The sequence below is a fragment of the Esox lucius genome, chromosome 21, assembly GCF_011004845.1.
Source record: "Esox lucius isolate fEsoLuc1 chromosome 21, fEsoLuc1.pri, whole genome shotgun sequence".
Classification (NCBI taxonomy): Eukaryota; Metazoa; Chordata; class Actinopteri; order Esociformes; family Esocidae; genus Esox; species Esox lucius.
This window is the reverse complement of record NC_047589.1, coordinates 2,336,040-2,360,122: the sequence shown is the minus strand read 5'-3', so window position 1 is coordinate 2,360,122 and position 24,083 is coordinate 2,336,040. Positions and strand designations below refer to the sequence as shown.

The window sequence follows — 24,083 nt, the reverse complement described above, 5'->3', positions numbered from 1 at the left end:
CCTGTGCAACATTGCGTGGCGGTCGGGGACAGTGCCTCTGGGATGGCAGACCGGTGTGGTGGTCCCTCTTTTTAAGAAGGGGGACCGGAGGGTGTGTTCCAACTATAGGGGGATCACACTTCTCAGCCTCCCCGGGAAAGTCTATGCCAGGGTACTGGAGAGGAGAATACGGCCGATAGTAGAACCTCGGATTCAGGAGGAACAGTGTGGTTTTCGTCCGGGCCGTGGAACACTGGACCAGCTCTATACCCTCTACGGGGTGTTGGAGGGTTCATGGGAGTTTGCCCAACCAATCCACATGTGTTTTGTGGATTTGGAGAAGGCATTCGACTGTGTCCCTCGCGGCATCTTGTGGAGGGTGCTTGGGGAATATGGGGTCCTGGGTCCTTTGCTAAGGGCTGTCAGGTCCCTGTACAACCGAAGCAGGAGCTTGGTCCGCATTGCCGGCAGTAAGTCAGACTTGTTCCCAGTGCATGTTGGACTCCGGCAGGGCTGCCCTTTGTCACCGGTTCTGTTCGTAATTTTTATGGACAGAATTTCTAGGCGCAGCCAGGGGCCGGAGGGTGTCAGGTTTGGGGACCACACAATTTCGTCTCTGCTTTTTGCAGATGATGTTGTCGTGTTGGCCCCTTCTAACCAGGACCTTCAGCATGCGCTGGGACGGTTTGCAGCCGAGTGTGAAGCGGTGGGGATGAAAATCAGTACCTCCAAATCCGAGGCCATGGTCCTCAGTCGGAAAAGGGTGGCTTGCCCGCTTCAGGTTGGTGGAGAGTGCCTGCCTCAAGTGGAGGAGTTTAAGTATCTAGGGGTCTTGTTCACGAGTGAGGGAAGGATGGAACGGGAGATTGACAGACGGATCGGTGCAGCTTCTGCAGTAATGCAGTCGATGTATCGGTCTGTCGTGGTGAAGAAAGAGCTGAGCCGCAAGGCGAAGCTCTCGATTTACCAGTCAATCTACGTTCCTACTCTCACCTATGGTCATGAGCTTTGGGTCATGACCGAAAGGACAAGATCCCGGATACAGGCGGCCGAAATGAGCTTTCTCCGCAGGGTGGCCGGGCGATCCCTTAGAGATAGGGTGAGAAGCTCGGTCACCCGGGAGGAGCTCAGAGTAGAGCCGCTGCTCCTCCACATCGAGAGGGGTCAGCTGAGGTGGCTTGGGCATCTTTTTCGGATGCCTCCGGAACGCCTTCCTGGGAAGGTGTTCCGGTCCCGTCCCACCGGGAGGAGACCCCGGGGAAGACCTAGGACTCGCTGGAGGGACTATGTCTCCCGGCTGGCCTGGGAACGCCTCGGCATCCCCCCGGAAGAGCTAGAGGAAGTGTCTGGGGAGAGGGAAGTCTGGGCATCCCTGCTTAGACTGCTGCCCCCGCGACCCGGCCCCGGATAAGCGGAAGAAGATGACATGACATGACATCATCTACAGTGCATAATATCATCCAAAGATTCAGAGAATCTGGAACAATCTCTGTGTGTAAGGTTCAAGGCCAGAAAACCATACTGGATGTCCGTGATCTTCGGGCCCTCAGATGGCACTGCATCACATACAGGAATGATACTGTAATGGAAATCACAACATGGGCTCAGGAATACTTCCAGAAAACATTGTCGGTGAACACAATCCCCTATGCCATTCGCCGTTGCCGGCTAAAACTCCATAGGTCAAAAAAGAAGCCGTATCTAAACAGGATCCAGAAACGCAAGCATTTTCTCTGGACCAAGGATCATTTAACTCTTTGGCGCGTACGATCACACTGGTGTGATCAATCTAGAGTGGTCCCTGGAGCGTACGATCACACCGGTGTGATTAGAACGTCATGTTTAGAACGCACCATTAGCATACCTAGCTACAAGTAACATAACAATGGCTGGTAAAACCGCGCTATTATTTACTCACATTTAGCTCAAACAGTGTTTATAACTTTATTTCCTGATTGTAATTGTTTCAAGACCATACTATGATATTAACCAGGTAGAAAGCATTCAAATCGGGACAAGAAGTGTTAGTTACGTACCAACAGACAGCCAATACTAATGCACAAAAACAAATTATATTAGCGACTACTACCGATCAAAACCATTGCAAAAACTTTCTAGAAGTTACGTTCCCCGTTGTATGCATTTTATATAGTTTATTTATTTTCACTGCACTGAATAACTGGTCACGATTTGTTAGCTAGCAGGCAGCTGACGTTTGCTAGCGGTTAGCTGACGTTTTCTAGCTAGCTACAGTAATAAATCAACCAACTTTTGCAGCTCTTAGAATTCGAGTCAACGAGAGAAGCTTGCAATGCAATGCATGTAGTGTTCCTTACCTAGCAGGGTGACTGTTCAAATGCTGGCGTGAGTTCAAATGCTGCAGAGTGCTGAAGTCACGTGCAAAAAAACTCACGCTGGGGGGTCGGTAAGGAATATTTGAAACTCATGCGTGAAAAGGTTAAAATGGACAAACCAAGTTATCAGTGCTCAGTTCAGAAGCCTGCATGATGGTATGGGGTTGCATGAGTGCATGTGGCATGGGCAGCCTACACATCTGGAAAGGCACCATCAATGCTGACAGTTATATCCAAGTTCTAGAACAACATATGCTCCCATCCAGATGTCGTCTCTTTCAGGGAAGACCTTGCATTTTCCAACATGACAATGCCAGACCACATACTGCATCAATTACAATGTCATGGCTGCATAGAAGAAGGATCTGAAATGGCCAGCCTGCGGTCCATATCTTTCACCCATAGAAAACATTTGGCACATCATAAAGAGGAAGGTGCGACAAAGAAGACCTAAGACATTTGAGCAACTAGAAGCCTGTATTAGACAAGATTGGGACAACATTCCTATTCATAAACTTAAGCAACTTGTCTCCTCAGTCCCCAGACGTTTGCAGTCTGTTATAAAAAGAAGAGGAGATGCCACACAGTGGTAAACATGGCCTTGTCCCAACTTTTTTGAGATGTGTTGATGCCATGAAATTTTAAATCAACTTGTTTTTCCCTTAAAGTGATACATTTTCTCAGTTTAAACATTTGATATGTCATCTATGTTGTATTCTGAATAAAATATTTACATTTGAAACTTCCACATCATTGCATTCTGTTTTTATTCACAATTGTACAGTGTCCCAACTTTATGGGAATCGGGTTTGTAGTTCCATGCACGATAGCCTGTCTATATATTACTGTAGCAAGCCTACAATGTAAACGGACTGGAGCTGTTGATGTTGCCCACTCTGTTTGACCAATGGAGATGCATTTCCTCTCTTAAACCTGCCTACTGTGAAATTTGTGTCAAAAACCCGAGAGCAAAATCCGGGGTAACGTAACCAAAGGCAGAGAAAACCTTCAGCCAAAAACATACACTCACCTAAAGGAATATTAGGAACACCTGTTCAATTTCTCATTAATGCAATTATCTAATCAACCAATCACATGTCAGTTGCTTCAATGCATTTAGGGGTGTGGTCCTGGTCAAGACAATCTCCTGAACTCCAAACTGAATATCAGAATGGGAAAGAAAGGTGATTTAAGCAATTTTGAGCGTGGCATGGTTGTTGGTGCCAGACGGGCCGGTCTGAGTATTTTACAATCTGCTCAGTTACTGGGATTTTCATGCACAACCATTTCTAGGGTTTACAAAGAATGGTGTGAAAAAGGAAAAACATCCTGTATGCGGCAGTCCTGTGGGCAGTCCTGTGGGCGAAAATGCCTTGTTGATGCTGGAGGTCAGAGGAGAATGGGCTGACTGATTCAAGCTGATAGAAGAGCAACTTTGACTGAAAAAACCACTGGTTACAACCGAGTTATGCAGCAAAGCATTTGTGAAGCCACAACACGCACAACCTTGAGGCGGATGGGCTACAACAGCAGAAGACCCCACCAGGTACCACTCATCTCCACTACAAATAGGAAAAAGAGGCTACAAAATTGGACAGTTGAAGACTGGAAGAATGTTGCCTGGTCTGATGAGTCTCGATTTCTGTTGAGACATTCAGATGGTAGAGTCAGAATTTGGCGTAAACAGAATGAGAACATGGATCCATCATGCCTTGTTACCACTGTGCAGGCTGGTGGTGGTGGTGTAATGGTGTGGGGGATGTTTTCTTGGCACACTTTAGGCCCCAATTGGGCATCGTTTAAATGCCTTGGCCTACCTCAGCATTGTTTCTGACCATGTCCATCCCTTTATGACCATCCTCTGATGGGTACATGCAGGATAATGCACCTGTCACAAAGCTTGAATCATTTCAAATTGGATTCTTGAACATGACAATGAGTTCACTGTACTGAAATGGCCCCCACTGTCACCAGATCTCAACCCAATAGAGCATCTTTGGGATGTGGTGGAACGGGAGCTTCGTGCCCTTGATGTGCATCCCACAAATCTCCATCAACTGCAAGATGCTATCCTATCAATATGGGCCAACATTTCAAAAAAATGCTTTCAGCACCTTGTTGAATCAATGCCACGTAGAATTAAGGCAGTTCTGAAGGCGAAAGGGGGTCAAACACAGTAATAGTATGGTGTTCCTAATAATCCTTTTATTATTTTTTACGAAGGAAAATGTTTAATTAATGTTTATTTACATTAAATTAATGTACTTAAACTGTAAAATAACAGAAACATTTTCTAGGACAACACTGGTTAACTGTATTTTTATTGGGCTCCAAACAAAAAACTAAGGAGCCATTGGCTCCTTTAGGGGAAAAAAATAGGCGCCAAATAATTCTTTTAAGAGCCACATAACAATGCACTTACTTTTATTCACCTTGTTGTGTGCATGTCTCTCCTCTTCCGACTTATGAATTATATACAGTCAAATTAAAAAATGTTACGCAGAATCTGAGCCAGTGTCACTGCCACTGACCATGATTATGTCCATATCACTTGGCTACTGAATGTAGTTTGGCCGTCATAAATAATACATAAAAGATTAATATAGCAGACGAATAAATAATTACAACATAAGGCTACGGCGCATTAACTGGAGATTATATCATCAGGAACCGAACCGTAGCCTACTCGCCTCACAGGCCTGAAAAATATGAAATATATCTATTATCTACAGAAAGCTGTTTCTAAACAGAACTATCCAAAAAATAGTAATATATATATAGCCTATTCCGTAGGAAATGTGCATTTCTCTCTTGCGTGTTCACTAGCCTACTGCAAAGATCGCAAGTCAGTAGGCTATCGTCAACCTAATCTTTGCAGCCGACAGAAAACACTTGTTTATTAATAAACAATTAAAATGTCTCATTGCAAACCATAGACAATAGCATATAAGAGGCAAAAACCGAGCGGAAATTGCAGGTGCGGCTAGAAATGGCTGTTATTTCAAATAGAGCATATTTTAAACTAATCGGTTAACCGGTTTCAACCGGCTAATGAGGCTTGGCGGTCGGTCAAGAAAATGTTCAGTTTTCGCCATAGTGGAAGGGGGCCAGACTATGTACAAATGAATGACGTTAACAAAACAAATGAAGCAATAGGCTACTGGTTATAAAACATGCACGTAGGATGCAAATTTTACAATCAAAGGGAGTGCATTTGTATTGTCGCCAATGGCGACCTTGGCAGAAATTTCACTCGCATCATCATCATCTTCTTCCACTTCATCCGGGGCCGGGTCGCGGGGGCAGCAGTCTAAGCAGAGATGCCCAGACTTCCCTCTCCCCAGACACTTCCTCCAGCTCTTCCGGGGGGACACTGAGGCGTTCCCAGGCCAGTCGGGAGACATAGTCCCTCTAGCGTGTCCTAGGTCTTCCCCGGGGTCTCCTCCCGGTGGGACGGGACCGGAACACCTTCCCAGGAAGGCGTTCCGGAGGCATCTGAAACAGATGCCCAAGCCACCTCAGCTGACCCCTCTCGATGTGGAGGAGCAGCGGCTCTACTCTGAGCTCCTCCCGGTTGACTGAGCTTCTCACCCTATCTCTAAGGGATCGCCCAGCCACCCTGCGGAGAAAGCTCATTTCAGCTGCCTGTATCCGGGATCTTGTCCTTTCGGTCATGACCCAAAGCTCATGACCATAGGTGAGAGTAGGAACGTAGATTGATCGGTAAATCGAGAGCTTCGCCTTGTGGCTCAGCTCTTTCTTCACCACGACAGACCGACACATCGACCGCATTACTGCAGAAGCTGCACCGATCCGTCTGTCAATCTCCCGTTCCATCCTTCCCTCACTCGTGAACAAGACCCCTAGATACTTAAACTTCTCTACTTGAGGCAGGCACTCTCCACCAACCTGAAGTGGGCAAGCCACCCTTTTCCGACTTAGGACCATGGCCTCGGATTTGGAGGTACTGATTCTCATCCCCACCGCTTCACACTCGGCTGCAAACCATCCCAGTGCATGCTGAAGGTACTGGTTTGAAGGGGCCAACACGACAACATCATCCGCAAAGAGCAGAGACGAAATCGTGTGGTCCCCAAACCTGACACCCTCTGGCCCCTGGCTGCGCCTAGAAATTCTGTCCATAAAAATTATGAACAGAACCGGCGACAAAGGGCAGCCCTGCCGGAGTCCAACATGCACTGGGAACAAGTCTGACTTACTGCTGGCAATGCGGACCAAGCTCCTGCTTCAGTCGTACAGGGACCTGACAGCCCTAGCAAAGGACCCAGGACCCCATATTCCCGAAGCACTCTCCACAGGATGCCGCGAGGGACACAGTCGAATGCCTTCCTCAAATCCACAAAACACATGTGGATTGGTTGGGCAAACTCCCATGAACCCTCCAACACCCTGTAGACGAAAACCACACCAAGGTTCTACTATCGGCCGTATTCTCCTCTCCAGAACCCTGGCATAGACTTTCCCGGGGAGGCTGAGAATTGTGAGAACACACCCTCCGGTCCCACTTCTTAAAATGAGGGACCACCACCCCGCTCTGCCATCCCAAAGGCACTGTCCCCGACCGCCACGCAATGTTGCACAGGCGTGTCAACCAAGACAGCCCCACAACATCCAGAGACTTGAGGTACTCAGGGCGGATCTCATCCACCCCCGGTGCCTTGCCACCGAGGAGTTTCTTGACCACCTCAGTGACTTCAGCCCGGGTGATGGACGAGTCCACCTCTGAGCCCTCATCCTCTGCTTCCTCAATGGAAGACGTGACGGCGGGATTGAGGAGATCCTCGAAGTACTCCTTCCACCGCCCGACGACATCCCCAGTTGAGGTCAACAGCTGCCCACCTCTACTGTAAACAGCGTTGGTAGGGCACTGTTTCCCTCTCCTGAGGCGCCGGACGGTTTGCCAGAATCTCGCAAATAAATATATTTGGTCGCAAATGCAACCATTTTAGTCGCAGTTTGGAGCCCTGTATACTATCAAAAAATCCTATCTGTTGAAGTGTAATTTACAAAGGATAAAGATTAATTCATGTTTATTTACTGTACAATTATGTACTTAAAATCCGGTAAAAATATGGTAAAAAGTCTGGCAGCACAGTCACCAGTTCAAAGCTGTAAAAGTACGGGAAAATACTGTAAGAACAAACACATTGTCATTCTTCTAAAATATATCATTTCTGGTGATGAATGTCGTTGTGAATTGTGCAGCAATGAAAGAAATATTGAGCAAACTTCAAATTGCTTTTACAAGTTTATTTGACATATTCAAGTCATGGTACAGGACAAACAAATCAAATGTCAATTTAATAAATAGTTTTCACAACATTAAAACACAAGCAGATTATTATTCACTAAGGATCTAAAACATTGTTCTCAACAACAATGCCCAGAATTAGGAGCTGACAGAAAATGTGTCACATGTAAATACTTTGCACCCATGCAATAATCATTCTGTAGCAAACTTTCCATCCACTTTAAAGATTCCAAATTAAAGAGCCTCAGTGTCACCAACTGTAGGCCCATATTCCATGCGTCCCTTGAAATTTCTAACAGCTATAACAGCTTCAGAGAAAGTCAGGTTGCAGTCTCATTATTCACAATCATAGCCATTTGGGATTGAATTTTTAAATAAAAGGCATTCAATTAAATGTTCCCCTACAGTGAAAGTTACAGAACATTTTTCAAATTAATAAATAAGCATGTATCCACACCCCATGTAAATACTTAGTGGAGGAACTTTAGTAAATTCTTAGTGGAACATCAATCGATCGTTTTTATAATAATTGCTTGTGCTTTGTAAATTTGGTCAGGAATCATTGTAGGACAGCAATATTTAATGTCTCAGATAATTTGAGCCTGAGTCATTCTGGTGAATCTTTTAATGTGTGTAATTGTCCAATGGAGAAAAAATAAAGCTATGTAGGGCTAGAGTTTTAAATGGGCTTTGCTCACTGCATATTTATTTTGATCCTAAAATACTCCCCATCCCCTGCCAATGAAGTGTAACAGAATAAGAATAAATATCCTGTTTTCCTATATTTTAATATAATCATATCCAAAGTATGTAATAATTGCTACCATATAATGAAATTTAGCTTATTGACATGTTAAAGCTGCACTATGTAGCTAGTTGGCAATCTATTCCCTTGTTGAAAGCAGAGTACTTTTGCAGAGCTACACTGGTCTGAAAAGATTTGGTTTTTAACCATTGCACCTGCTTTCTGGAACAAATTACATATGTAAAAAATAATAAATGTGCTTTTGTTGTGAATGGTTAGATGACAAAGCAGAAGAGCTGTGCATTTTGGTTCTGATGCAGATGAGGTACAGCTTTTTTATTTAATCCAAACTGCTTTAATCAACCACTTCCTTCACCTAGATTCTCTTCATTTTTATTTTCGTCAGTACACTGATGAGCCAAAACATTGACCACTCAGAGGTGAAATAAATAACAAATAAGGGCACATGTCAAGGTCTGAAGAGATTAAATGTCAAGCAGAGTCAGTTCTTTTAGTCAACGTGTTTGATGCAGAGAAATGGCCAGGAGTCAAGACCTGAGCGAATTGTTATGGCTAGACGACCAAGTCAGAGAATCTCTGAAACGACAAGGCTCGTGGAGTGCTTCCAGTCAGCAGTGGTGAGTTCCGACATTTGTCCAAGGAGGGACAAACCACAAACCAGCGAAAGTGGGTTGGTCACGAGGGCAATTAAGGCTATCCCGTCTGATCCAAATCAACAGAAGGTATTTTGTAGCACAAGTCACAGAAAATTGCAATGATTGATATTGGAGGAATGTGTCAACACACAGTGCATCGCACACTGCTGCGTAGACGGAGTGCCCATGCTGACCCATGTCCATCGTTGAAAGCGCCTACAATGGGCATGCAAGCTTTAGAGCTGGACCTTGAAGCAGTGGAAGGTCATCTGGTCCGATGAGTCCCGTTTTCTTTTACGTCACCTGGATGGCCGTGTATGTGTGCGCCGTTTACCCGGGGAAGTGATGGCACCAGGATGTACTGTGAGAAGAAGACAAGCTGGTAGAGGGGGTGCGATGCTCAGGGCAACGTTCTGTTGGGAAACCCTGGGTCCGGGCACACATGCCATTTACCTAAACATCATTCTAGACCAGGTACACCACTTCATGGCAATGGTGTTCCCTGATGGCAGTGGTATCTTTCAGTTGGATAATGCGCCAATGCTACACTGCACACATTATTTGTGAATGGATTGAGGAACATGATTGTTCAAGGTGTTGCCCTGGCCTCCAAATTTCCCAGATCTCAATCCGATAGAGCATCTGTGGGATGTGTTGGACCAACAAGTCCAATCCACAGTGGCTCCACCTGGCAACTTACAGGACTGGAAGGATTTGCTTCTAATATATTGGTGCCAGATACCACAGAACACCTTTAGGGGTCTTGTATAGTCCATGCCTTGCTGGGTCAGAACTACCAACAGCATATTAGGCAGGAGGTCATGTTTTGGCTCAGCAGTGTATACTATAATTGAAATTATAGCTGCAAATGTGTACATTTTCAAATAAACCTTAGTATACGACTAAAAAAGAGATTGTTTTTCAGTGGGATAATTACACAATTTGTTTTTATGGCAAAGACACCAGGAGTGGCTATGGCTGACAAGTGCTTTGAACAAGTATTAGTTCAGTGGTGTGACATCCCATCACTACATCTTTATCACAAGTTTGCGCATCTAGAATACACTTCTCAGTCCAACAACTCACATTCAAATTCTAAATTCAGTCAACAAGTTGAAACAAAGAACAAACAAGTCTTCATTTACACCTGGATGTCTGATATAAACCACATTGTTTATGATAGGTCAAGGGTCCCCAACTGTGATCTTGGTAGAGCAACTTACTGTGCAGGTTCATTCCTGCTAGCAGTAACTCATTCAGCTAATAATTTTCCTGAATTCAGATTTGTTGATTGTGTGTTATTGATGGACAGGAGCAAAATCCTCCAGAGTTACTGTTTAGGACTAGATTTTGAGAACACTGGCTTATGCAATAACTCACAAAATTTTAATTAAGTGTACAAGTGTTGGAAAATTTAGAGCTGGACCGCCTTCCCGTGGGCTCACCACCCACAGGAGGGACCATAAGGGGTCGGTGCGTAGAGGATCGGGCGGCAGTCGAAGGCAGGGGCCTAGGCAACCCGATCCCTGGACACGGAAACTAGCTCTAGGGACGTGGAACGTCACCTCGCTGGCGGGGAAGGAGCCTGAGATAGTGCGTGAGGTTGAGAGGTTCCGACTGGAGGTAGTCGGAATCACCTCTACGCACGGCTTGGGCTCTGGAACCACACTCCTTGAGAGAGGATGGACTCTTCACCACTCTGGAGTTGCCCATGGTGAGAGGCGGCGGGCTGGTGTGGGTTTGCTTATAGCTCCCCAGCTCTGCCGCCATGTGTTGGAGTTTACCCCGGTGAACGAGAGGGTCGTTTCCCTGCGCCTTCGGGTCGGGGATAGGTCTCTCACTGTTGTTTGTGCCTATGGGCCGAACGGCAGTGCAGAGTACCCGACCTTCTTGGAGTCTCTGGGAGGGGTGCTGGAAAGTGCTCCAACTGGGGACTCTATCGTTCTACTGGGGGACTTCAACGCCCACGTGGGCAACGACAGTGACACCTGGAGGGGTGTGATTGGGAGGAATGGCCCCCCTGATCTGAACCCGAGTGGTGTTCAGTTATTGGACTTCTGTGCTAGTCACAGTTTGTCCATAACGAACACCATGTTCAAGCATAAGGGTGTCCATCAGTGCACATGGCACCAGGACACCCTAGGCCGCAGGTCGATGATCGACTTTGTTGTCGTTTCATCTGACCTGCGGCCGTATGTCTTGGACACTCGGGTGAAGAGAGGGGCGGAGCTGTCAACTGATCACCACCTGGTGGTGAGCTGGATCCGATGGCGGGGGAGGAAGCTGGACAGACTCGGCAGGCCCAAGCGCACTGTAAGGGTCTGCTGGGAACGTCTGGCCGAGTCTCCTGTCAGAGAGATCTTTAACTCCCACCTCCGACAGAGCTTCGACTGGATCCCGAGGGAGGCTGGAGATATTGAGTCCGAGTGGACCATGTTCTCCACCGCCATTGTCGAAGCGGCTGTTCGGAGCTGTGGACGTAAGGTCTCCGGTGCCTGTCGAGGCGGCAATCCCCGAACCCGGTGGTGGACACCGGAAGTAAGGGATGCCGTCAAGCTGAAGAAGGAGTCCTATCAGGCCTGGTTGGCTTGTGGGACTCCTGAGGCAGCTGACGGGTACCGACAGGCCAAGCGGACTGCAGCCCGGGTGGTTGTGGAGGCAAAAACTCGGGCCTGGGAGGAGTTCGGTGAGGCCATGGAGAAGGACTATCGGCTGGCCTCGAAGAGATTCTGGCAAACCGTCCGGCGCCTCAGGAGAGGGAAACAGTGCCCTACCAACGCTGTTTACAGTAGAGGTGGGCAGCTGTTGACCTCAACTGGGGATGTCGTCGGGCGGTGGAAGGAGTACTTCGAGGATCTCCTCAATCCCGCCGTCACATCTTCCATTGAGAAAGCAGAGGATGAGGGCTCAGAGATGGACTCGTCCATCACCCGGGCTGAAGTCACTGAGGTGGTCAAGAAACTCCTCGGTGGCAAGGCACCGGGGGTGGATGAGATCCGCCCTGAGTACCTCAAGTCTCTGGATGTTGCGGGGCTGTCTTGGTTGACACGCCTGTGCAACATCGCGTGGCGGTCGGGGACAGTGCCTTTGGGATTGCAGACCGGGGTGGTGGTCCCTCTTTTTAAGAAGGGGGACCGGAGGGTGTGTTCCAACTACAGGGGGATCACACTTCTCAGCCTCCCCGGGAAAGTCTATGCCAGGGTTCTGGAGAGGAGAATACGGCCGATAGTAGAACCTCGGATTCAGGAGGAACAGTGTGGTTTTCGTCCGGGCCGTGGAACACTGGACCAGCTCTATACCCTCTACGGGGTGTTGGAGGGTTCATGGGAGTTTGCCCAACCAATCCACATGTGTTTTGTGGATTTGGAGAAGGCATTCGACTGTGTCCCTCGCGGCATCCTGTGGAGAGTGCTTCGGGAATATGGGGTCCTGGGTCCTTTGCTAAGGGCTGTCAGGTCCCTGTACGACCGAAGCAGGAGCTTGGTCCGCATTGCCGGCAGTAAGTCAGACTTGTTCCCAGTGCATGTTGGACTCCGGCAGGGCTGCCCTTTGTCACCGGTTCTGTTCATAATTTTTATGGACAGAATTTCTAGGCGCAGCCAGGGGCCGGAGGGTGCCAGGTTTGGGGACCACACGATTTCGTCTCTGCTCTTTGCGGATGATGTTGTCGTGTTGGCCTCTTCAAACCAGGACCTTCAGCATGCGCTGGGACGGTTTGCAGCCGAGTGTGAAGCGGTGGGGATGAGAATCAGTACCTCCAAATCTGAGGCCATGGTCCTCAGTCGGAAAAGGGTGGCTTGCTCACTTCAGGTTGGTGGAGAGTGCCTGCCTCAAGTGGAGGAGTTTAAGTATCTAGGGGTCTTGTTCACGAGTGAGGGAAGGATGGAACGGGAGATTGACAGACGGATCGGTGCAGCTTCTGCAGTAATGCGGTCGATGTATCGGTCTGTCGTGGTGAAGAAAGAGCTGAGCCGCAAGGCGAAGCTCTCGATTTACCGGTCAATCTACGTTCCTACTCTCACCTATGGTCATGAGCTTTGGGTCATGACCGAAAGGACAAGATCCCGGATACAGGCGGCCGAAATGAGCTTTCTCCGCAGGGTGGCTGGGCGTTCCCTTAGAGATAGGGTGAGAAGCTCGGTCACCCGGGAGGAGCTCGGAGTAGAGCCGCTGCTCCTCCACATCGAGAGGGGTCAGCTGAGGTGGCTTGGGCATCTGTTTCGGATGCCTCCGGAACGCCTTCCAGGGAAGGTGTTCCGGTCCCGTCCCACCGGGAGGAGACCCCGGGGAAGACCTAGGACACGCTGGAGGGACTATGTCTCCCGGCTGGCCTGGGAACGCCTCGGTGTCCCCCCGGAAGAGCTGGAGGAAGTGTCTGGGGAGAGGGAAGTCTGGGCATCCCTGCTTAGACTGCTGCCCCCGCGACCCGGCCCCGGATGAAGCGGAAGAAGATGATGAAGTGTTGGAAAATCCATAGATAGACCTTAAACTTTTATATGAGCATGATGTGAAGAGTAAAAACTCACTAAACTCATGCATGTATCTTTGCTCCACAAGCAAAATGAGGTCCCATCATGACGAACATCTCTGGACAACCTGAGAAAGAACATTTATAATACTGTTTGCAATTTATCTCAATCTGACTAAAAGTACACATTACAAGTAAAAATGTAAACATACATAGGTTTTTGAAGATATAATCAGCTGAACATTGGATGACATCCACTCTAATCTACACTTTTTTTAAACTAGTGGTCCTGTGTTCAGTAGCTGAACTAATAGACTTGCCACACTAGAGTTGTGCCATTCCCATGAGGTAACAATTGCCGGCAGGTACAATGTTCCTTTATATATACTCACTACTGTAAATCAGTCATGATCAGAATATCTGCTCAGTGACTAAACTGTTAAAAACAGGTAATCAGATTATTTTAAATGTGAAAAGAATGTGGACAAGTATAGGATTAAGCTTTTTTTATTTGGCCACAACGTCCACTTACCCAAATGTTTAGTCAATCAAACCCTGGGAACGCAGTTATACTAGCATCCTCTAGAAAGCCTCCAAAGCACCAGAGAGCAGCATACACACTGTCAACAATGAATATTATTGACAATGGAGGATGCTATGGCCCATAAGAGCATTACTTAGATGTGTTATAGCCTCTGTAGGTATTTCTGTCTGGAAATCACACACAAGATGTGAATCCAAATATGCCATGTCATCTTTAGCAATCAATTATTTCAATTTTGGCTTAAAGCCTCAGTGTCACAATTTTCTGTTGCAGATGACATTACAATCTAAACAAGCGATTTTGTTGATCACTCCACCGTAACGTTAGCTAACATGAAGCAATGTCATAAATCGTGTTATGTTTCAATAAATAATTTGTTAATTCAAACATTTGGTCATATTAACAGCGTCAATACATATAAAACGATATCTGCATATTTGGAAAAAATATTACCAAACTAACTACCTTTAGCTAGCTAACAAAGCTTGCGCTACTAGCTTACACTACTAGTTACTTAGCTAGCTAGTGCAGTTAACATGATGCTCACTCATCAGATTTAAATTAAAGTGTACCCTTACCTTGATGGGATTTTTAAAAGATTCAAGATGGACTCTTGTAAAAGAGTTGAACTTCATACAGTTTAATGTGCTAATGTACAGCTGCAGCTGAAAGAATTAGAATATCGTAGATTTTTTTTCTGTAATTCAAATCAAAAAGTGACACCTTCATATATTCTAGATTCATTACACATAAAAATACTTTTTGGTTTCAATCTTGATGATTAAGGCTTACACCTCATGGAAATCAAAAGTCCAGTATCTCATAATATTAGAACAGAAAATGTATAATACAGAAAGTCAACAACAGCTCCCTGTGTGTTCACACATATTAAAACTGAAAAACATATAATCATGAGATTATCCTGATACACATTTAAAATGACTATTTCATTCAAACTTATCACTCATGTTAGTCCTACTCAGTCCTGTTACCCTTAATTTGAGTAACAGGACTGGAACTAATTGGCAGAGATGGGGACAAGTCACACATGGTCAAGTCCAAGCAAGTCTCAAGTCTTAACCATCAAGTCTCGAGTCAAGTCTCAAGTCACAATTCAGATAAATCAGTCAAGACAAGGGTTCACCCTAAGCAAGTCGAGTCCTTGTAAGTTTCAAGTCAAGTCACAGTACTAAAGAGATGAACACACACACACACACACACTGTCCTCTGTTTCTGACGTGCGCTCGGGGCGAAGCTCGATTTCAAAAACAAATATTTTTCTCCTCCGTGGTACAGTTTTTTGGGTGGACGAACCGGAGGGATCTTGAATCAGCCTGAAGGGGTTGTATTCGCTTTAACAACCGCCTCGCTATACCTTATCCCGCTTATTACATGGCTACCTACCAAATAAATCTATAAGTTGACACAAAATATTGATTTCAAAAGGAATTTATTGATTTAAAAACGATTGTATTGCTTCCTCTAAAGAAAATAGTCCGTTCCGTCTCTGGTTAGAATCCTGCTGCGACCATAGCAACGCGCTGTTTTTCATGGCAACGGTCTGTTATCAAGAAATAACACGCATTCTGCACTGGAATTCAGCCAATCCATGTAATAAGGGCTAATAATGACAACCTTATAAACAAATTATTGTGACTGAAAAACTGACTAATATGTAATTACGCTGTAAAAAAAATAACTTTTCGAAATGTTTAGGTGCTAGTAATCACATCGGCGCCTCCATTAGCCTTTCATGCAGTAAAGTTAACTGTTATGGTGTAAGCACAATGCTTTTTAGTTTCCACACGCAGTCCACAAACACTTGAAAATGCCCACATTTAATACATACATTATAGCCTACGTGTAATAATATACATGCCCGCTCATTTTAAGATGCCCATCAACATTAAAATTCAGGCTATGCCACTGTTATAGTCAAATTCCCTTACATCTATTTACCAGACGTATTCAGTAATGATAATGGTCACATTTCTAACAAGAAAAAAAAAAACATAATAATAAGGCCAAATTATGACAAACAAAAGATTAATTCATTACATTAGTAAATTAATCGTTATAGATCTTAGTGAAACTGAATATAAAGAGATTACTTTACCTTTCCTTGTGGTTCTTAAAATAACGAATGAAATTGACGTTGTTGCATATTTTGCATCTGGCAAATATTTTTTTATTCACACGGTCCAGTTCAAAGTCCTTGTATCCAAACGATACTAATTGTGGAGCTCGACTAACGTTACTGTCTGCCATGTTTGGCGCTGTTTGAATTGTGCAGCGTTAAAGGCACATACGCTGATTAGTGGTGCTGATGTCACAACATATAAAATAATTGTATTGCTGTTTGTTTATTATAAGTTCAATTCATTGTCGAGTCTTCAACGTCAAGTCAAGTCTCAAGTAAATTGTTCTCAAGTCAAAGTCGAGTCAAGTAATTTTGATACTTTAATCAAGCAAGTCACAAGTCCTGAAAATTGTGACTAGAGTCTGACTCGAGTCAAGTCATGAGACTCGAGTCCCCCACCTCTGCTAATTGGACTGACTTTTTAGCATAGCATAAGAAAATACATGAAACATCAATGCTAATAGCATGAGAACATGAGAAAAAAATATAATTAATTAAGATAACAGGATTGTATATTGAGATTTAAATTCTGTTTTTGAACTTCATTTTAGCTATAATGATCTGTATTTAGAATGTAATTTGTATATACAAGTAATGCAAATATCCAGAAAATAATGCTAAATGTAATTGGTTTTTAGTATGTAAAATACTGTATTTCTACTGCTTATTGTTGTAAAAAAAAAAAAGGATGCATGTCTGAAAAAAACAGAAATATTAATGTTTTTGAATTTACTGACATTTCCCGTTATTCTACATGATGAATGTTAAAAATACGTTTATCTCTGTAATTTCATAATATTCTAACATTATTCAGAAATAAAGAAAAAATGTAAGTACTGTAAAAAAACATTTTTTGCAGTGTGGCCATAGTGTTTGTGCTCCTAATTGCTAAAAAGCAATATAGTTTTTTTATTTTGTAAGATTTATTGGCAAAGACGTCGGTTTTGTATTCACCGCCAGTCAAATTAAATGGGCTGTTTTCCCCCAAAAAGGGGCAGGACCATGACACGAAAGCTAAGTACCCTGATGGGTTGCTCTCATCTATTGACGTGCTATCCTATTAATATCTCTTCCAGTGTTATGTTTTATTCACTGGAACCTGAACACATTGGACAGTTTGTTTGATTTAATGCAACTGTAACATAACTATAGTATATATATTATGTAGTTTTGTTTGGAAAGTATAGTTTTAATTGACTGTATAAAAGATTAGCTGGCTAGATGGTGTAATACATTTTGCATTTTGTTATGGCTGGATAACATTGACACAAAGACATTAGCTAATGTAAGGCAATTCATACATATCTCTGTGCTAATTCATGGGAGAAAATGTGCATTTTTGATGACGTTCATAGTTTATTTGCAATTGTAATTAATGGAACATTTTGTAACAATAATTTAGAAATCAATCGAATATGCATTAGGATATTTGCTGCTGTTATGGCATTTCATAACCTCTATGTCTCGAGTAAAAGTATATCTAACCTAATTGTTTATGCTAAAACATTATTGAGGTTAACAACATTTTTAAATAAAACGTTGAATTTATTGCAGAACATATTACAATTTACATGTAATTATTTTTCATTTAATACCTCTTTTTGGCACGTGTGTGGGGTTGATAATTTCACAACAAAAGCTGAGGAATTATCGATAGTGAAAATATTTGTCATGCACATCCCTATTTGGTATACAGAACACCATCATTATGTCTGTACTGTTGGAGTCCATATTATGGCAAGAACAGCTCAAATAAGCCAAGAGAAATGACTACCCATCATTACTTTAAAATATGAAGGTCAGTCAATCCAGAACATATAAAGTGCAGTCAGAATAACCATCAAGCGCTATGATGAACCTGGCTCTCATGAGGACCGCCACAGGAAAAGATGACCCATATTTACATTTGCTGCAGAGGATAAATTCATTAGTCAGCCTCAGTTAATCAGCAATTAACTGCACCTCAGTTTGCAGCCCAAATATTTGCTTAACGGAGTTCAATTAGCATACACATCTGAACGTCAGCTGTTCAATGGAGACCGTGTAAATCAGGGCTTTATGGTCTAATTGCTGTAAAGAAACCACTACTGACACTAAGGACATCAAGAATAATAAGAGACTTGCTTGGGCCAAGAAACACGATGAATGGACATCAGCGGCACTGGAAATATGTCCGCTGCCACTGACCCTATCCTTTGTGTCTTTCTGCATTCTGCAGTGATACGCCATTCCGTCTTGTATGTGCTTAGTGGGACTCATTTGTTTTTCAACAGAACAATAACTCAAAACACATCTCCAGGCTTTGTAAGTGCTATTTGACTAAGAATGAGATTGATGGTGCTGCATGACCTGGCATTGAAACAGCATTCCAGTTGACTAACTCATGAAGCAGGTTAAGAGAATGGCAAGAATGTGCAAAGCTGTCATCAAGCTAAAGGGTTTTTACTTTGAAGAATCTAAAATATAAATGTGCATTGATTAACACTTTTGGTTAATACATGATTCAATATAGCCTTGCACAGCCACCTGATCCCACAAGAATACATTTAAACACTACACGGATATCAGTCTGGTCGTGATGAATAGTCTTACGTTTGTAGCTTTCATGAATTATGGGTGTGGTCTAGGTTACGGCGAGTACTGACCCAAATAGATTTTTTTTGTTCAGTAGTGCACTGACCAAGTCGTACTACATCTAATTAAATGGTATTTCTGTCTGACCTGGACTCTCTTTATGATGGGGTCCCTCATGAATTTGTTATTACAAAGGGATTTTGACAACCAGAACAATTTTATGCTTAAGGCATAGACATGTTTCCTGTTCTAACTACTGTCACGGTTCCCTCACTATTTTCACTGATTGGATATTGTTGTATTTCTATGATAACACTGTATATTCTTTTGAATGCCTTGTTTCAGTGCTTATGATTGTCAAAAAATATGGACTGTGTTTGAGCAAGCATTCGTGGGGAAGGACCCGTGTAATGTGCCAACAGACGCTTATGACTCACTCATTAATACCATAATCCAGGATCCTATCTGTAACAAGGTGAGATACATACATACACAAAAACACACAGACAAACAAACACATTCAATAAAAAAAATATGATTGTGTTATTCTAATGCTAAAAGTGAATTGCTGCATTGTTGATTTACATATTAGATGTTGTTCTGGAGCAAAACCAAGCACATAGTCCATGAATTCACAGAGAAGAGAAATTGCTTCCAGACTCTTGAGGACACACTGCTCGGTTATATCATGGATGGACTGACTTGGTGTGGCAAAGAAGGGAGCAATGGTAAGGCGAAAATAGAACAAAAATCATCAGTTTGTACAGTTTTGTGGAAAAAATATTTGCCACATCTACAGAAATGCACAAAAGTTATTGGACCTCATTTACCGTCACATCAGATGGCGCCAATTAGAATCAGGTGCACCAAAGGAGAAAATCATTAGAGTGTAACTTAGAGAACACACACTTGGTCTGGTATGGGAGTGTTGTAAAACATCACGCTAATAGCAAAAGGTCTAACCAAAGCCTCAGAAGAAAGATTATTGGACTCTGGGAGAGGTTACAAAGCCATTTCCAATAAATTAATTTAACAACATTCCACAGTCTGATGGATTATCTACAAATGGGGTAAGTCCTAGACCTTTGACTATCAGTGTAGGATAGGTTGTCACGTGATGGTAATTCTATCGATCGACACTCTTAAAGGAATAAGAAACAGAGACAAAATTCTCTTGGCACAATTAAGTTTATTAATTATTTGCAAATAAGAGAGACGCGTCAAACGCTAACCAACATAATCGTCCGAGGAGTCTCTGCCGTAAGACATGAACAATCCGTATTTCAAATGTTAGAAGGGGTGGGGTAAGTTGTTGCCCATCTGTCTTGTGTAACATTTACCCAAAGGGTGGGCTGTCCCCCCACCTTATCCTTCTCAACTCCTGAGGAGACACAATGTCTGGATAATCAATAGAGACACCAAAGGGTTATGATGTAGACTGCAACAAAACAGTACTCTTTAACAACATGACCCAGTCAATATCATTACCCTAATGATTTCAGAACGAAATCAATCTGAAATGTCTGGATCTTCCTTTACATGCTTCTAGACCTTTACCTTCGTATTAACTTCAAGATCACACATTGTTATTATACAGCATCATAACATAGTACAGCAAAATCTTTTATGTTAAAATCATTGTTCATAGGAAATTAATTCAGGTGACACATATTTTGACAGAATGGGGTATGTGGCAACGACACGTGGATGTGTAAACACCTATCACTGAATACATTCTCCAATTAGTCACTGTTACAAAGTCCTCTCAATTACTCGATTCACTGAAAGGTCCTCTCCATGATTCCAATAAGATGTACTTCCAAAGTCATCACAAATGTCCTGCTCCTCCAAACGTAAGACAGTCAGTTATGAACCATTTCTTGGCAGGCCGGTGTAACAGAACGTAAAAGTCAGATGTATATTCCAAGGTGTTGTCCTTCATAGCTCAAATGCAGACACAGCTGTAGTAGCTGCTCTATGAACCAGGTCAGGGAAATCTGTGTGTTCTCCCTTGTGAATGCCAAGATGACCAGTTTTAGCTAAAGGCTCTATAGCTGCAGGCCGGGTAAAAAGTGACTGGTTACTAGCACCCGAAAGTTCACTTTTCCCTCAGTGACTTCAATTCACTGTGCCTAACCTTTAAACACCAAAGCCCTCCTGTAGCGTGTCGTCGACCCCAGGCTCGTCTCTCAGCTACCTGGACAGCAGATGAGATGTACCTGGTATGGACCAAATCAGCGTGGCATGATGTCGTGCTGTTGGTCTTTCCGTGCCCCCGTAAACGTTGTCCCGAACCGGAGCTTTCCTTCGCCTCCATCCTCTCGGTTGGAGGTTGCTTTCTCCATCTCATGGCAGAATCATTGCTGTAGACGTCACCCCAGGGTAGACTCCGCTCGTAGCTGTAGGACATTCTGTGTGTGTGTGATCCATCTTATGTCAGCCCACCTCATAGTTGTCCTTTAAGCCAAGTCTCTCTGGGCTCCAACTAGTCCTCTATCGCTGAATCGCTTTCAAGTGTCCTGTACCTGAAATGTGAATTATCCTTAAGAAGATTAGTTGCAACTGCACAGTACACCATCACAAATATGTCCATTACATTAGCTTGTTGCATCTCGCTGATGCATTAGAGCCAAACACTCAAAACCGTATTTCCAATGTCTTTCTACTTCCTTTGTCTAAATAGATTAGACCAGTTGTAAACAGTAACATTAACATTTCTGGTGCTTCTGTTCTGCTAAAGTAGCAAAATAACAATTCCACTCTTTTCTAAGAACAGAAGAACACAATTTCTCCTTTCTCATCACTGTTTCAATTACTCATCAGCTAAGGTAGTTTGTTTACATTGAAGAATCACTCTCAAAGAGTAGTTCATGGACAATTCTCAGTTCACCATCTAACCACATCACAGTTGCTATATAATTTACATCTGATTGTGTTGTATCGGAACTACAATCAAATTCACCATTGTTTCACATACACACCTTATTGCATATCAACCATCTTGAATCTTGTCCCACCATCTTGAAGGACAGCTAACATAACTGTTATTTAGCCTAATTTCTCTACAAGATGAAAACTCAGTGGCCCTCATTTATCAAAAGTGCGTACACCAAATTTCCAGCGTGCAACTGGCGTACACCCAAAACCACGGTGACTTTGAGATTTATCAATATGGACGTTGGCGTACAGCACTCTCAAATCCTACGCCAGCTCAGGAGGTGGTGTACGCACGTTTTGAGTTAGTGCGGAAATGCGCAGAAAAAAAAATCCTAACGCACTGACAAACTAAAAGAAATGATATATTATGACCCACTGTAAAAAAACAACAACATAATTACAAACTTCAGTGTTTATTTTTGTGCAACGTGGACTTCAAGGTTTCATTTGTGTGACTTTACCAAAGCATTTGACTTATATGTATTCCTTCAGATGCGAGCCTGTGCGCTTTACATGACGTTTCAGGGTTAGGCCCGGCAGTTGCGCATGGACTGGGTTCAGTAATAAAAGGCTTTAAATTACCAAAATATAATTCAGACTGACAAAATAATAAAACTGACATTCTTCTTCTTTTAAATAATAATAGAAATAATAATAATAACGACATTCTTCTTCTAAATAACAATAAACGTCATTAATAATAAATATCATGAAATAATAAGACGAATATTACAAATTGTCATGCAATTATTAATGTGAATGAATGGTACTCCACATCACATCATCATCTTTTATTCCGCTTTTTAAACTGCCAAATGAAACAATTTTATTTCTTTCTACCTCCCTGGTGATCGTCTCAATCTCCACGTCAGAGAAGTTTCTCTTTTTTGCCGTATTCCGTGTGTCCATGGCGTAAAATGAGGGCATGGGGGAAGCGGAGACTTGAATATATAGGGGTGTGTTATTCGAATGACGATCGTTTTCAGCCGCGGCATTTATCAAGGGCAGGTATTGCGTATACCTGGATTTTAAAGGTACGCACAGCTTCATAAATCATGCGGTGAGAGTAGGGTAAGCAAAATCTTAAGCCAACATATACGCCCGTTTCTACGCAAGAATGATAAATGAGGGCCAGTGTGAATTCTCCAAGTCTCTTTTTATAGTCCTAGCACATCAAAGACACTCTGTAATCCTGTCATAAATCATGACCCCCCCTTTTTGTCTTATCACCTCAGGGCTCAGGGGTGGTCTATTAACCTAAGAACAGATCCAGTCTCATAGGACAGAGTGGTGTTATCTTGAGGCCAGACAATAGAAAGCTGACCTTACACCTCAAAGAAGCATCTGTTAACCATTAACATTCCAATGATTGCCTACTAGGACAGAAATTAAATTAGAATACCCAATTTTGACCCAGTAAGTTTGTTTCTCTTCTAAAAGAGTTCAAACAAGTTAAAACCCATCTCAAACAGATTTTGTATAAAACTAACTTCTCAAAAAAAAAAAAGATTAGACAAACACTGTGAAGGGATGCTGATTTTAACAGATGCCAATTTTCTGCTATAACTTTGGAAACAGAAAAACAAAATTCTTCATGTAACTCTTTAAATATCTATTTAATTCGCTTTGAACTCTAAGTTCAACTCTTTTACCCCAGATAGCAATGAGTCGGCAGACCGGAGGCGGTCCTCCAAAGACAGTAGAAGCGTCAGAATGTCTAAATCGCAAACACGTTTGCCAGCTTTCCGCCGGCGGCAGACGCTTTTTAAAAGCGGCAGTCGCACTCCTACCGCCTGTGTTCTGCGGCCGGCCCGTGGTCCAACCGCCTTTCCACCGCCGTTATACAAAAGGCGGACCTTCCGCGGTTTTCGAGCGATCTGCCGCTTTTATATATATATTTAATATTCATAGCATGCAGTTTATCGAGAATAATGAATTATCAAACCAGACAAATTTCCATTTGGTGTTTTAATTCCACATTTCAAAGTACAGTAACTGTCATTCAAACAAGATGTGTCAGATCACTGAAATAAATAATAGGCAGAAAAAAATAAACATAAATACACACAGAACATGCAGGTTTCCAATAAAATGTTGGTTAAAAAAAAAAGAACAGCCATACAAGCAAATTATAACACAAACACAATCATTGTTAATAATATAGAGGTCAGCTCTGGGATGAAAATAATTACCAGTAAACATAACAAGTAATGAGGATATTTGGTACCAAAGAATGTGCAGGATACCAAATAAAACGAGGTAGAACATCACATTTTCAAGCCATTGAGTAAAGCTCTAGAGTAGAATATTCCATTATAATGGCATTGCTGACCTGGAGCACAATATTTACACCATGCTGCATTAAGATGTGTCTCTTGTATCTGTGATAAACAAAACTTGATATACATATATAA

At 43.2% G+C, this 24,083-nt stretch overlaps 1 protein-coding gene across 2 annotated transcripts in view; it reads left to right on the top strand.

Moving 5' to 3' along the window:
• LOC105031580 (ADP-ribosyl cyclase/cyclic ADP-ribose hydrolase 1) overlaps positions 1 to 24,083 on the top strand; it is a 74,761-nt gene that overhangs the window by 14,906 nt on the left and 35,772 nt on the right. For both annotated transcript variants that reach the window (XM_020044345.2, XM_013139546.3), the window contains exons 2-3: positions 19,078 to 19,207; positions 19,325 to 19,460. In XM_020044345.2, the coding sequence (XP_019899904.2) occupies positions 19,078 to 19,207; positions 19,325 to 19,460 (266 nt within the window). The remainder of the gene's footprint in view (positions 1 to 19,077; positions 19,208 to 19,324; positions 19,461 to 24,083) is intronic.